At 45.7% G+C, this 14,002-nt stretch overlaps 1 protein-coding gene across 1 annotated transcript; it reads left to right on the forward strand.

Moving 5' to 3' along the window:
- Positions 1-6,749: 6,749 nt before the first annotated feature.
- On the forward strand, positions 6,750-10,593 carry LOC8032252 (dermonecrotic toxin SPH-like). Its single transcript, XM_042291602.1, has 4 exons — positions 6,750-6,831; positions 7,303-7,422; positions 9,350-9,587; positions 10,467-10,593. Exons 1-4 carry the CDS (start codon positions 6,750-6,752, stop codon positions 10,591-10,593), a joined length of 567 nt encoding a protein of 188 aa, XP_042147536.1.
- Positions 10,594-14,002: the final 3,409 nt, after the last annotated feature.

The following is a 14,002-nucleotide window of genomic DNA, read 5'->3' on the forward strand; positions in this document are numbered from 1 at the left end:
CAGGTCTGCAGCCCTCCTTTCCCAAGTTCGTCCCTATGATTATAAATCAATGGCTCTCTGTTGTGTAAACGTTTTGAGAAACCATTTTTGACAGTACAGCTTTCAACATAATTCATTTAGATATTTCGGCTGCGCATATAAACCCATGGAACCGCAGAATTTGCCTCAATATTTGCGATCCCGTCTAGTTAGGAGCAGCTGCAAAGGACGAGTTTGCAGCAGTGATTTGTACACCCGACTCATAATTATCTTCAGGTTGGGTCTGACACCCCCCCAGAATGTATTAAGCAATGTATATAAACCCAAGGCCAGCCCCTTCCAACACCTCCCTATTTATCTCCAGGTTGGGGGCGACACCCCCCAGAATTTCTTGACCAATGCATCTAGACCTAAGGCCACCCCCCTCCCAACAGCTGTCCCCCCCCCCCTCCCCCCCCCCCCCCCCCGAATAATTGCAACACTCCCTGATTTAGAATTCTGGATGATTCCGTGGTTGGGTAGTGTGTAGAAAGAGTACACCAGGGCAAGGGGGGGGGGGGGGGGGGGTGGGACTTGAATTCATCACTTTCCCCAAAAAAACACTGTGAGTCTTGGTGTTCGCAATGATCTACATCTTTAAAGGCGGTATTTAGTGGACGCCGTATTGGCGCGCATTGTTCGCAGCTAGATATCAAAAAGAACTGCCACGTACTGCTGGCAAAGATAAACAATCTTGACGGTGTGAAATATACGTTACAGAAAGGTTGTGCAGATTCACTTACAGCGCGTGCTCTCAACAGTAACCGGCGCAAGCTATGACCGCCAGTGAATACCACACGACCGGAATACCACCTATATTTGAAGCATTTGTTTTCATTACGAGACGCCAGCGACTCTTTTACAGCATGCATGCGATATTAAGAATACGGTTGGTTTTGGACAAGGCGCATTTTTATTGGCTGTCTTTCCGTACCGTCGTAGCGGCGCTGGTGAAGTCACGAAAGATGTTTGACAATTGACGCAGCTCCGATTATTTCATAAACGCATTGAACCTGCCTGTTTGCAGCAACAGCGCCGTCGCAACTGCGAAATCGCAACTAAAATCGCTCCATGTGAAACCGTCCTCTTTTCCACAAGTTACCAAAATTGTACCAAAAGCTGTACTGTCAAACATTGCAGTGCAAGGTCCTGCATTGACGTTGCCAATGACAGGTACCTGAATAAAAACAAAACATTGTTGTGTATATTATGTCTGGAAGCCGAGAAACTAGTAATGAGTTCGCCATATAAACTAGTTTAATTGCCCCTCGTATCCACTCCAAACAGTGCAGTTTAAAGAGAATACCATTTTACCTCAAAGTGATAGCAAGCCGCACCCGCGACGAAATGGGCTCTCTGACGACATATTGCTTCGTAAGCTTTGTTTCCAGGCGAGCGTGGAGTCTTCCAAAAGTGTTCGGCATTATCCGGTAATATCTTCGAAACTGCTCCGGGTCCCTGTGCGGCATAAATAGGGTCTGTAGAAAAAAAGTATGCCAGAAACCTGCTCGCAGAAAAGCAAAAGTCGACCTACCAATGAGTAAAACTCCGATTCTTTGGCTGTGTTTTGCCAGCACGGCCTGACCCACCATCACCGCGGGCTTCCGTTAGGAGCAGCAGTTTTTTTTTTCCGCAGAAGTAGGTATTCCTTTTTACAGAGCAGTCTGAACTCGTCGGTCACCTAGAGTAACGGCCATCATGCTCTATCAAAGTCAAGACGCGCTGCTACTTGCCCTCTTTCAATATGGAACATCGTCCATGTGACGAAGCCACCCGGACAACTGTTCGCCTTGAGCGACATGCCAAGCAACGCAAGAACTAGCTTGCTCAAGCAGTTATGAGCTGTGGCTCTCCCAGTGTCCTTGTCGCATTCGTCGCATTCGTTGTTTTTGTCATTTTCGTTGATGCAAATGCAGTCTATGCAAACGTCTGAATCGGCCCTAAATATAAGTATACCGCGTACTTTTTACCAGAAGCTAAAGAATAAATCTGAAAATTTTATAATTTTGTTAAATATCGAAATTAGTATCCTGAAACAAATTCAAAAGCTCCAACCATGTGCTTCGCAAGTGCGGAAAATCGCATATGTTCTCAATCAATGTGAAAAGAAACGCGAAAACCGATTTCGCAGAAGAAAATCGCACCATGTGAATCAGGCTTACCTGGGAGCGCTATTGGGCCATTTCAAAACATAATAAAGTCTTCTTCTTTTTTTTTTTTTTTTTTTTTTTTGAGGGGGGGGGGGGGGCGGGGGAAGGGACGAAGTTTAGACGAATGAACGGAGCCGAAGGCGCCTCCGTGGCGCACGCGATAGCATGTTCGCCGCCTCATTGGTGTACCGCAGTGCGAGAGCTGGGTCGTCACGCATGAGAGCTCGCAGTTTTTAGAGCGCAGCTTTTAGAGCGCAGCTCTTCACACTTGAGAAGAAATCCGCTGCCGCGGGAGCGGATCCGCTCCCGGCGGCGGCGGCGACGAGCGGGTTGCGTTTACATCTATTTCCTTCGAGCAGCGGCGGCGGCGCCGGCTGCGGCAGCTGTTCTCGTAACATCCCGTGAAATATGACGAGGCGCGAGAGTTCTCTGCCGGGCAATCCCGGGCGTTGCAGCTCCCGGAAGAACGCCTACTCATGACGTAGCAGCGTTGCGCTGCGCAAGAATGCCACTTCCGGTCAGCGAAACACCTCGTTCGGCGGCAGAAATAGATCCCGGACCTATACGCCTCGCCGCCGCGTTTTCCGCCCAGCGTTTCGCCCCAGCGGCAGGAGCTGGGCGGATTCGCTGGCGGATCCGCAAGTGTAAACGTACCATTAGGCGCCCGTTTCCGGCTTGAGCAACGTCGCCGTCGGCGTAACCGCGCGGTCCATTATGGGTAAATTTTCCCGAAGGAACCCGAGGTCCTCTTGACGACCTCGGGTGCCTTCGGGAGGACCTCGGGAAAACCTCGGAGTAAGGTTCTTAGTAGGTTGTTCCTCCTCGATGGTGTGGAGGAGGATGGCTTGCGTTGGACGGTGGCGGTGGTGTAGCGGTTCGGGCTAGACAACTGTTTACGCAAATGCTTCTTTGCAACAGTTTAATATAAGACAATTTAACATAAGGGTTACAGAAATACAAACATCGACAACCCGAGCCCCGGACTCTGCCACCGCTAGAGAGCGGGCTCCTTTCTCTCCAACGGTACCGAACCAAAGACGCCCTGCTTTGTCTCGCCTGTCCTCCCATCGACAGTAGCCTGTCCCTCTTTCCCATTTTCCCGTGGAGGTCAACATTCTCATCCGGCACTCCGAGCCCAGGGCCAGACGGCGCCAGGCGTAGGTGGCGCAGACGAGTCTGACCCCCCAGACCCGACAAATCACCCGGCACTCGGAACACCGGCTAGAGAGACAGGTGCCGACAGACGAAGCACAGCGCCCGAGACATTTCCAGGAAAGCGACCGGCACTTGTCGATGGGAAGCGACAAACGACTTTCCAAGCAAACAGCCCCAAGCGGTGGCACTGGTCGACCACCAGAGAAAAACACTTAACCGCGGAGCCTCCCCAGCTGCAGGCAGCCGAGCGGGGCGCGGGACGCGCCGCGGCCCGCCGCGCCAGGGCCTGTTCCCGAGTAACGGGACACCCGCACCGCAAAGGAAGCTCCCCGATCCGCGCACAAGCTTCTTCCTTCCAAAGGTCGTAAACATCTCCAAGTGAACCCCACTCGTCTCCCCCAAAATCGTTCGCGCAGGGCCTCCAGACGAAGTAAGGCAACAAATAAAAGGTTCCGGAACCTTACACTCGGGTTCCTTCGGGAGGACCTCGGGAGGATCTCGGGTTCCTTGGGGAGGACCTCGGGAGGACCTCGGGTTCCTTCGGGAGGGCCTCGGGAAAACCTCGGATTCCTTCGGGAGGACCTTGGGTACCTTCGGTGACCTCGGAGAGAGGGGATCACGTGACCCCGCCCCCCGCCCCGATGTCACGTGACCTCCCACCTGCGAGGTCACTGACCGCCCCCCCCCCCCCCCCCCGAGGTCAGGTGACCTCCCTCCCCGGAGGAGATTGAAGAATGAGGGAAGGAGGAGGAGAAGGAGGAGGAGGTTTACAGCCTCCCCTCAGAACCCTTCCCTCCTCCTCCTCAAGAGCTGCGCTCTAATTCGTCGTTACAGGGAGTTGTAAGCGGCGTTCACTTTTTAGAGCGCAGCTCTTAGGGGCCCGTTCCCGGCTTAAGCGGCGTCGCCGTCGGCGTAACAGAGGTCACCCCAAAGTCATCCCAAGGTCACGTGACCCCCAAGACCACCACAAGGTCACGTGACTCCAAGGTCACGTGACCCCCAGAGGTCACGTGACCCCTCCCCTAGGGTCACGTGGCCCACAAGGTCACGTGACACCCAGTCACGTGACTCCCGAAGTCACGTGACCCCCCTAGGTCACGTGACCCCTGAGATCACGTGACCCCTGAAGTCGCGTGACCCCCCTGAGGTCACGTGACCCCCTTGAGGTCACGTGACCCCCCTCAGGTTAAGTGACCCCCGAGGTCACGTGACCCCCTGAGGCCACGTGACCCCCTAAAGTCACGTGACCCCTTGAGGTCACGTAACCTCAAGTAGTCACCTATCCCTTAGTACGCTTCCATCTTCCTCCTCGAGAGCTGCGCTCTAACCGGCGTTACAGGGAATTGTAAACGGCTTTCATTTTTGTTTTCTTTTTAGTTAATTTGGCGTTTAACGTAACTTAAAATTTATTTTGAGGTTTGTGACGTACTTTTCCTGGGCAATCTTTCGTGACATCGGCTTCCCGACTTTGCACCCACTTCCAAGTGCGGAGAACGACGTCAAAAAAGCAACAGTCTGAAAGGTATCCAGGTCTGACATTCACACCAAGCGTGCAGAAAATTCGGCTTTTTATGACGTTTGTAAAGTCTCGATCCGAAACTCTGTTAACGGGGTTCCTCCCTCGGTGGAGAGCAAGCAGGAGACAGGCAAATACTTTTTAAAATTTTAATACTACCGGCTGGAATGGTCGCCGTCGTCGGGTCGCTTACTGATGGGCTGTTCAACAGGTCGACGGGCTGCGTCGTTCTCGGGTGGCTCGTTTGCTCCTCGTGGTCCGCAGGCCGGTAGCTCGGGGGGGGGGGGGGGTCATGAACAGGTCAAGGGCTGGCAGCTCTCGGGCAGGTTACGGGCTGGCGGAAGCTGTCGAGCAGCTCGCTGGTGGTGTTCTTGGGCAACGGCCGTATAAGGCAGGCAGCCTTTTTGGGTGGCTCCTCCGTTCGTCGTCGGGACAATCTGGGCCTGCTCCCGCGTGCCTCCCTCTCGTCCTCCCTTTTTTCCCTTCCCCTCAACTGCCGCGGTCACGCTCCCTCTTGCCCTTGTTTCGGCCGAGCTCCTTTCCACCGGCGACCCTGATGGCGTCACCACCGTTCCCCTGTGACGACACATTTCGCCGCTTCAACACGCCGAGATCCGTTATGAAGGTCAATCCCGCGCCGCCATCGGCCCGCACGCCCGCGATGCGGCTCCTTACAAGTTCAAAGTTTGTGGTTCGAATAGTTTAAATGGTGAAGCAACTAAAGCTCGTTTGCAGCAGTTACCCCGCTTTCGTAATAAATCTGTCTGGCGGTGGTTGTTCACCACGAGAGTGAATGCATTGTGTTCTCAACTGCTCGACCGCAGTGACGTGGTTTACGCGCCGCGGTTGCAATACGAGCTGGGAAAGGGAGTCAAAGGCGTCGATCGTCCACAAACGTTTCCGCCTCCCTCTCCGATGTCCTTCTGGCCTCTCGACAATGCAACACATGAACACCGGCGACCAAGCTGCATATGAAGCGTACGCCATTAAATTGCAAACGCTCTCCATATTTTGGGTTGCTGCCTCTCTTAAATCTAGGCACTCTACTCTGGGACATTCGCTCGTTGTGCCCCCTCTCAACTGTCTTTAAGAAAACATAAAACAAAAATTAACGTCAATTCAACAACTGCAGATATAGCAAGCAACGGACTGTTTTCTGCTGTTGAATAATCCGCTTCACGTAAAAGTGAAATAAAATTAACTTCACGGTGAGCTTTTCGCGATTCCAGCGTCATGTAGAGGTCACAGTCACTCCCGTACAAACAGGGCAGTCCGAATCTATCCGGAATGGGTCGTTTTTCGGCGGCTTAAATGGAGCTGCATTTAATTAAGAATATGTGTTCCTGGCTTATATATCCAAGAAACAGTCCCAGTTGTTAGCTTAGACAGCAGCAAAGGCTACAGAAACATCAGTACCAGAAAAATATGATACCCTGCAAATCAGGTGTATCAATCGCGCTAAACACACACTAGAATATATATATATATATATATAAATAACCGATTCGCTCAGGGCGCCGATTTTTCCAGCTTTAACTAAATTTTTAATAAGGCAATTGGCCGCGAAATATTATGATTTATGAATTTCTAGGATGCTTAGAGCCCGCAGAATCAGCTATCCCCGGCCTTATTTGTTTCAGATAATTACCTTGTTTGTAAGTCATGCTGTAAACGAAGCATCACTGTTGCGTTAGACACGACGGCAAATATATATATATATATATATATATATATATATATATATATATATATATATATATATATATTCTAGTGTGTGTTTAGCGCGGTTGATACACCTGATTTGCAGGGTATCATATTTATCAAGTACTCATGTTTCTGTAGCCTTTGCTGCTGTCTAAGCTAACAACTGGGACTGTTTCTTGGATGTGGACGCGCACAAAGGCTCCACTATGCGGCCAAAAAAAATTGCGCTTGAAGCCCAGTCCGCTAGGCCTCAAGAGCAATTGTTGGCGGGAGACACAAACCTAAAAAGTAATACCCCCCCCCCCTTTCTTTTCCCGATTATGTGATCATTACGTGACAGCCTTAGAGATATTGTGGCAATACTTTATGACAACACCCAAGATCCAGTCGCAAAGCAACCAATTGCATCGTAATTAGTTCTTTTTAAGTTATTCATGACTTCTCATATCTATGTTTTAAATTTAACCTCTGGTCTATGGTGTTTTGCGTCGAACGTGGTAATTGTATAGGAGCCTTGCTCAGCTTATATTGATTGTGCGTGATTATTGCACTCCGACGTACTCACCGATCAAGTTAATCGCCAACCTCTTATTGCCTGATCCCGACGCTTATACGCAGAGAGAGTAATCACAGGGCGTAAATCCGATGGTTGAGTATAGTCCAGGAAGCTCGTATGACTTTGCCTCGAGCACCAGACAAAATCGAACATAAATGAAAATGGCACGATTGATATTCTGTGGACACCCATTTCCTTTGCAGTGCCTTCCAACCAAGCCATGAACGTGATTCTTTCTATCGAGAGCGCCGATGAGAAGGAAATATTAAGGAGCGCCATTACAGCCATACAAAATCACGATTCTACGCTTCTGAACCGACTTGGTTTGTATCCAGTTACACTGCTACCCTATGTTCTAGTGACGTAAGAAAAAAGAAAAAACATGAGACCCGAAAGGGTTAGGTGTTTATAATCTTTCTTTTTTTTGCGTGTGTTTTGACTTTAAAAAAGCGTACGTTTTCAAAATAAATGATTCCAGGAAATTTTTCACTCAGCAATTCCTTGGTCACTGAGCACATATACCCACTAAACGGGAAGGCTAAAGATTGTAGAAACCATACCGCACTTACCCTGTGTAAAAACCACGCTCTACAAAAATGCGTGCTTCTATAGTCAGGCATGGCGTGACCTGTTATCTTGATTCTTTTTGCTTCTAGGTTAGTTTCACGGAATACTCGTTGGCTAGTGCTTCAGTCTCGTTGACTGCATACAAATAATAGGACCCCCTGAACTCGCCAGGTTTTTCCCCTATGTCAGTAGCTATCGATTGTAAAATAGCGGATCGGAGGGGCTAGTTGGTAATTGACCGACATAATGAAATAAAACACCAAACTAAATTGCCCTGCCTACTTTGCTATTTCTTTTATCTTTTTTTTTTATGTAGACTATAAAAGTTTTGTGTTCCCCCGGTTCTCGGACACTCAGTTTACACATCCGGTATGCAGGACAAAGAAACATGGCATTAATAATCATTATTATTATTAAAGCGGCTAGTCGAAACAAAACAATATTTCCAAGTTCCGCGATTCCAAGTTGGGACACCCACCCCCGTAGAGAGTGTTCATATAAAAGCGTCTTGCGAATTTGGAGCCGGGAACAAGTTACTGGACGCATATCAAAGGTGACATGCGAGGCTGCGTTAGCGCTGGTGGTGAAACTATACTACATAAGCTATCGTTGCCTTGACGAGCAAGCTTCTAGCAACCCATAAAATGAATAAATATCACTCCTTCGATGTGACTTTTTTGTTTTGTTTTTATAACGACTAACTTCACACCACTTGAGATGTTTCTAGCCGTTTATTTTCCCCGATTAATTTAGCAGATAAAATGACGTCACATGACGATGTCACGTGATCCATAAACAAATTCAATTTTCCCGCTAAATTTAGCGGGAAATTTGATGTTATGTGTTTTATAAACAAACTCAGTTTCCCTAGTTTCCACGCTAGCTTTGGCGGGAAGAATGACGTCACATGACTTGATATCACGTGACCTCTAGTCTAATTCAGTTTACCCGTCAAATTTAGCGAGAAAACTGAGTAGTGACCTATCGGGGTTCTTTCTATTATCTCTGCAGCTGATCGCTTCGTTAGAGAGAAACATAGTTGGTTTTGTCCGAATTTTCGAGGGTCCCTACTTTAACTGAGTAGAGCTGCAGAACGTTAACAACTGTTTTGAACGGAAGGTCATTGAAGATATTTAGTTTTTAACAGCGTGTCAAAAGCATTGCGCAGAAAATGATCCGAGAAATAGAACATGATTCTGTAGAGGTATTAAAGTGAGTTTAGTATGGCTCCAAAATAATGAGTCATAAGTGCATCTTGTTTACGAGATGGCTTCTGAAATGGTCATTTTCATTCGAACGGGGCAGAATTGTATTGGGACAGATTCATAGCCCATATTTAAACTAAAGCAAGTGTGCAGGCGAGCTGGTTTAATACTGACATGATAACTCAAAATTGGGGGAAAATGGGACGAACAAGCTTTGTGATTACCGTCCCGTTTTCCCCCGTTCCTGGGTTACCATGTTACCCAATGATTTCCTTCACAAAGGGGGCATTCATCTTAACAAGACATGAGCGTATTTCTTTGTTATATACAAAAAACATATTAGGAAAGAGGGTTGCAGAAGTCTAGAGAAAAAGTAGGTTGGAATATGACATCTTCCATTCTCAAGGATATACGATTCATTAATACCATAACAAAATAATGTCCAAGTGAGTCTAACAACTCTTCTTTGATGTTGCAGGCTTCGACGTGGGTCAGTCAAGTTCTATGGAAGACGTTGGCGACATGTACGCGGAGCTGAATATCACCGGGCATCGGTGGTACGACCAGGGTATCACCAACTGCCTCAATTTCTTGTTTGATACAAACCAGTTGGAAGCACCTATTGCCAACAGGGAAGCAGATGATGCCACAAGCTTTGTTGACAAGACTTACTTTTGGACCACAGACCTCAAGTCGTCGATGAGGGAAGTCCTAAGGTAAAGAATATTTATCAAACATTTTTGTAGATGTCCTCCGCTTAAAACTAGACACGCAGTTTTACAGTAAAATAATTGAAATTCCATATAAAAAATCATAATGAAGATTCGAACGCTTTCTAAAATAATAGTAGTATTTTCTTTAATTCATTTAATTATTATGTATTTATAATTAATAAAGTAATGATAAATAAAATATTAATATAGCGAAGGATTTTATTTGAATACTTTGCTTTCCTGTATATATCCAAAACGGCTTTACAAAGGTTAAGAGAATACACTTTCCCTAGATAGCGTAAAACGTTTCATGCATCAAACTTCATTTTCAATTAAATGCTCAACTTTATGTTATAGCTGATATCCTACGGCATAGATATTACAGGGTTCATACGAATGTAAGCACTGGAGATGTTGAAGTTTGCATACCACCAATGGAGCAATTGCTTATCTATCTATGACTTATAGAACTTACGGCAAGTGAAGGAAGGTTTCGGGGTAAACATTTAAAAAACGAACTGGCATTCATTTGGAAAAGAAAGAGATTTCAGAGGACTGCAAACATTGTGAATCAAATGCTTTTCTGAATGTGTTTAACACAACAATATTTGGTTTATAAGACTACACAAGTTCCGGAGTTCACAAGTAAGCTAGTCTACCAGTAACTTTAACCCGACTGTGTAGGCAGCACGTATGTTTTTAACACATTCTTTGTCTCCACCGATCGTGTCTTAGATTCAGCGCTCAGAAATGAGACAGTGTCTTTTGTTCTGGTTGGAGGGCGGAGCTTAGGTAGCTGCATTTGAAGACATCGTGCTAGGCTCAGGATAAAACGTACATTACTCACGGTAAAATCTTTACCATCAATTTTCTTTCTTGCAGACTTGGAGTCGATGGCATCCTCACCAATAAGCCAGAATTTGTAATCGAAGTTCTAAACGAAGACGAATTCAAACAAAGCGTGAGACTTGCCAACGCCGAAGACAATCCCTGGATGCGAATTCCGTGATAAAAGAACATGCCAAAGTAGTAGTGAACATATCCAACCAAACGTAAACCAGTTAGAGTGGGAGTTTGATCTCATCAGATGACTATATTGATATCCGAAAACTTTAAAGCTGATTAAAACAAAACGCTGAAATCCCTGACACGAGTATTGATAAGTTGGTTACGTTCAGTACTGTTTTATAAAAGATATTGTTAGCGATGCCTCGTGTTGAAAAGTATTGTCGAAAAAAAATTTGGCACCAAAAGAAGTGTATATATTAATTTATTTAATAGTTTTGCCTGAAACCCCGGAGAAACACTACCTATATGAACATTCGCGAGCTAATGACACATACAAAACTCCAACTAAAGTTTGCTGTTGTTACGGCATGCACACTAATTGAGAGCATAAAAACCCAGGGGGATTGACAGAGTGAAAGTGGCGGCTCGGGCACGAGCTGCAGATCTCAATAAGAACTGCATTTGGGCGTTTGGTTTTGGAACCCTGCTTACGAAAACAATATTGTGAAAAAATAGTCAGAGTGCAGGCGAGCTTGTGTAAGTTCAACATGATGGTAAACCTGAAACTAGAATAGAAAAATGAAAAACTAAAAAAACAAACAAACAAGCAAAGTAAGTTTTTTTTTTTTCTTTTTTTTGCATTTTTCGTTTTTCTATCCCGTCTTAGCTTCATCATCTTTTTTTTAATGCAGGATTGCATTTGTAGTGTTGTTCAGGAGAGATGCAAATAAAATACCAATTTTTTTTTAAATGTCATTTTTTGTGGTTTGTAATCCTTGAATTTTCAAATTTACGTATAAGAATAATAAAAACAGGTAATAATCGCAAAATTAGTAACATAAGCATTTAAAGAACTCCCGGCGACCCAGAAGCCATAACCTTTAGCCATTTTTATGTGCGCGGCTCTTAAAATTGAGACGTCGCCCGCCATCATGTTTATTTTTAGAAGTAAGCCTAGCCGTGTCCTCCACATTGCATTCTTATGTATTTTTAATTTCTCACATAAGGTTATTAACAAAACTTATTCTTCCCGCAGTGAAAGGATATCGCCACACATCAAATAGTCGAACGCGTTTTTTTCTTTCAGTAATTTTGGGACATCTTCCCACATTCTGCACAAGCATGTTTGTTCTGAATATTGTTCCATCACCACTAAATTTGGCAAGCATACGCTTCAAGATATTTAGTACGCAATCGTGGAGATTTTGGCTAAAATGTATATTTTTTTTTATATTTGTAAAAATTTTAAGCAACTTTTGTTTGGACTTTGAAAATGGCGTTTTTGCGGTTTTCAATTATTTTGAAGTAAAATAGGTCTGAACATATTATCTTTGTTGATCATTTCACTAATCGGTTTAAAAGGAGCGAATTAGTGTAACTTACAGCGTTCTTTTAAGTGCGTAGCCATGCCCCATGCGTGTGCAAGCACATAGCTCGTTCTGCATATGCACTGCATCCAAAATGTAAAAAAAACGAGTCAAATCAAAATTAACATCATATTCATTAAAAAAACGAGATAAACGCTATAAGCTGTGAAAATTGTATTTAGTTCTATAAATAATGATTAAAAAAGTCATGTATTTAACTATCATTGGACCTTGAAGAGGTGAGCAAAGCGTGGCCGGCTGCCGAATACCCATGCCGCATGCTCTGCTGACCAGGCAACGGAACTGCGAGGGAAGAGACAAGAGAGAGAGATATCCGAAACGCTCAGCCACTTCGAGAAGACTTCAAAAGTTACAAAAAGTAGCAAGAAAAAAAATTCAGTTGTGTTTTGATCTATTGATCCAACCGTGATATGAAGAATTGAGTTCTATGAGGAACGCAGATGCCACTGACGTACAGTCTCGTTTTTCCTCGCACGCGACGCTGTCTTTTAGCGTTATCACGTTGTAGTTTTTTTTTGTTTTTTTTTTATTATTTTGGAATTTTTTTTTCTAGCAGCTAGCAAAGTTTTTTGGCACACTCGAAGAAATGCCTGCGCGTCTACTTACCCGCAAAACACTCGAAGAGCCAATCTCTGCGATCTACGAAATCAGCTCAGCGAATGCTAGGGCAATTGCTCAGCGGCTGGATGATCGGGTGGTCAAAGTGTTGACGTATGTTAATGACTACCTGATTGTGCTGAATGGCAAAGATAACACAGACATTGAAAGTGTGGTTGCCTCGATGTTACATGTGCTTACGGGATGTTCTCTGGGACTAAAGTTTAAGTCTGAAACCCTTTCTGAGGTTGCCCTGCAATTTTTAGATCTCAATCTTCGATGTGAGCCCTCGCATTTGTATTGGGCCTATGAGCCTAGGTCAAAGAAGGGGCTCTTAGTGTATGAAACAGCACACTCTAAGACAGTGAAAAGAGCCATTGCACTGTCCAGTATCCGCACCGCCTTGATTAAGTCGTGCCACCATAGGTGTGGTAACAGTTTTTTGTTGCAAGTCAGAAGGCTGTCAAATGCTGGCTTCCCTTTGGGAGTTGTCATGAGCGTCGTGAAATTCTTGGATAATGTGTATAGAGGGCCTGCTACTACCGAGGCAAGACAAAAATCAACGGTAAGACCTGTAGCCTTGCCGGATATGCACAAGGTGTCCCACGGTGTCAAGAAGGTTGCAAGTAGGTACAACGTGCGAGTTGTGTTTTTGGCTCCAGCTAAGTTGGGGCGGCTGTGTGCAGCCGTGAATCGAGGTGGTCGCGCGGGCACAAAATGTCAAGTTAAGCACCGCAACCGGTTTATCGCCTGCGCATATGGGGTGGTGTACCTAATTCCGTTGTCCTGTGGAAACGTGTACATTGGGCAGACGGGGAGATGTGTTAATGACCGGGCGAGGGAACGTTCTCTGTCCTTACGCTCCTCCCCGTCCGGCAACTTAGCGGTGCGCTGTGACGGATGTACATTCTATCCAAAGTTTAATGACATTAAGATTTTAGCCCGACATAAAACTGAGTATGCTCGGGAGATTGGCGAAGCTTTTTTATTGCCAACCGTGACGCGGGCATGTGCATAAGTGTTTCGTCACTTGCCCTGGTTAGTGATGAGATGAATTTTATCAAAAAGGCGGGTAAATAAGTGTAGCCACGTGTCGGCTTGATGGGAAGATGACGTGTTATCGGGTCGATTGCGTGTATGTTTATCTCGTTTCAAGTTTACTTGCTGAAAGGCGCAGAAGTAAAAATTCAGTTGTAAGTCGGCGCTGTGTCTGTGTGTTTTCTTTTACTGGTCCTTCGCCTTTTTGCGTTGTTTTAACCCTTTCAATATGACCATAAACCAACTCGCCCAACTTTACACCTTGTCTCAAAATTAAGTCTGCGCTTTCGCATTACGCAATGCAAAGCGTCATATTGCGTAATGCCACAGCGCAGACTAAATTTTGAGACTAAACGGATGTTCCGCCTCATCATTCGCTGAGCTGAT

This window comes from Ixodes scapularis, unplaced genomic scaffold, assembly GCF_016920785.2.
Source record: "Ixodes scapularis isolate PalLabHiFi unplaced genomic scaffold, ASM1692078v2 PGA_scaffold0__279_contigs__length_252992795, whole genome shotgun sequence".
Taxonomy (NCBI): Eukaryota; Metazoa; Arthropoda; class Arachnida; order Ixodida; family Ixodidae; genus Ixodes; species Ixodes scapularis.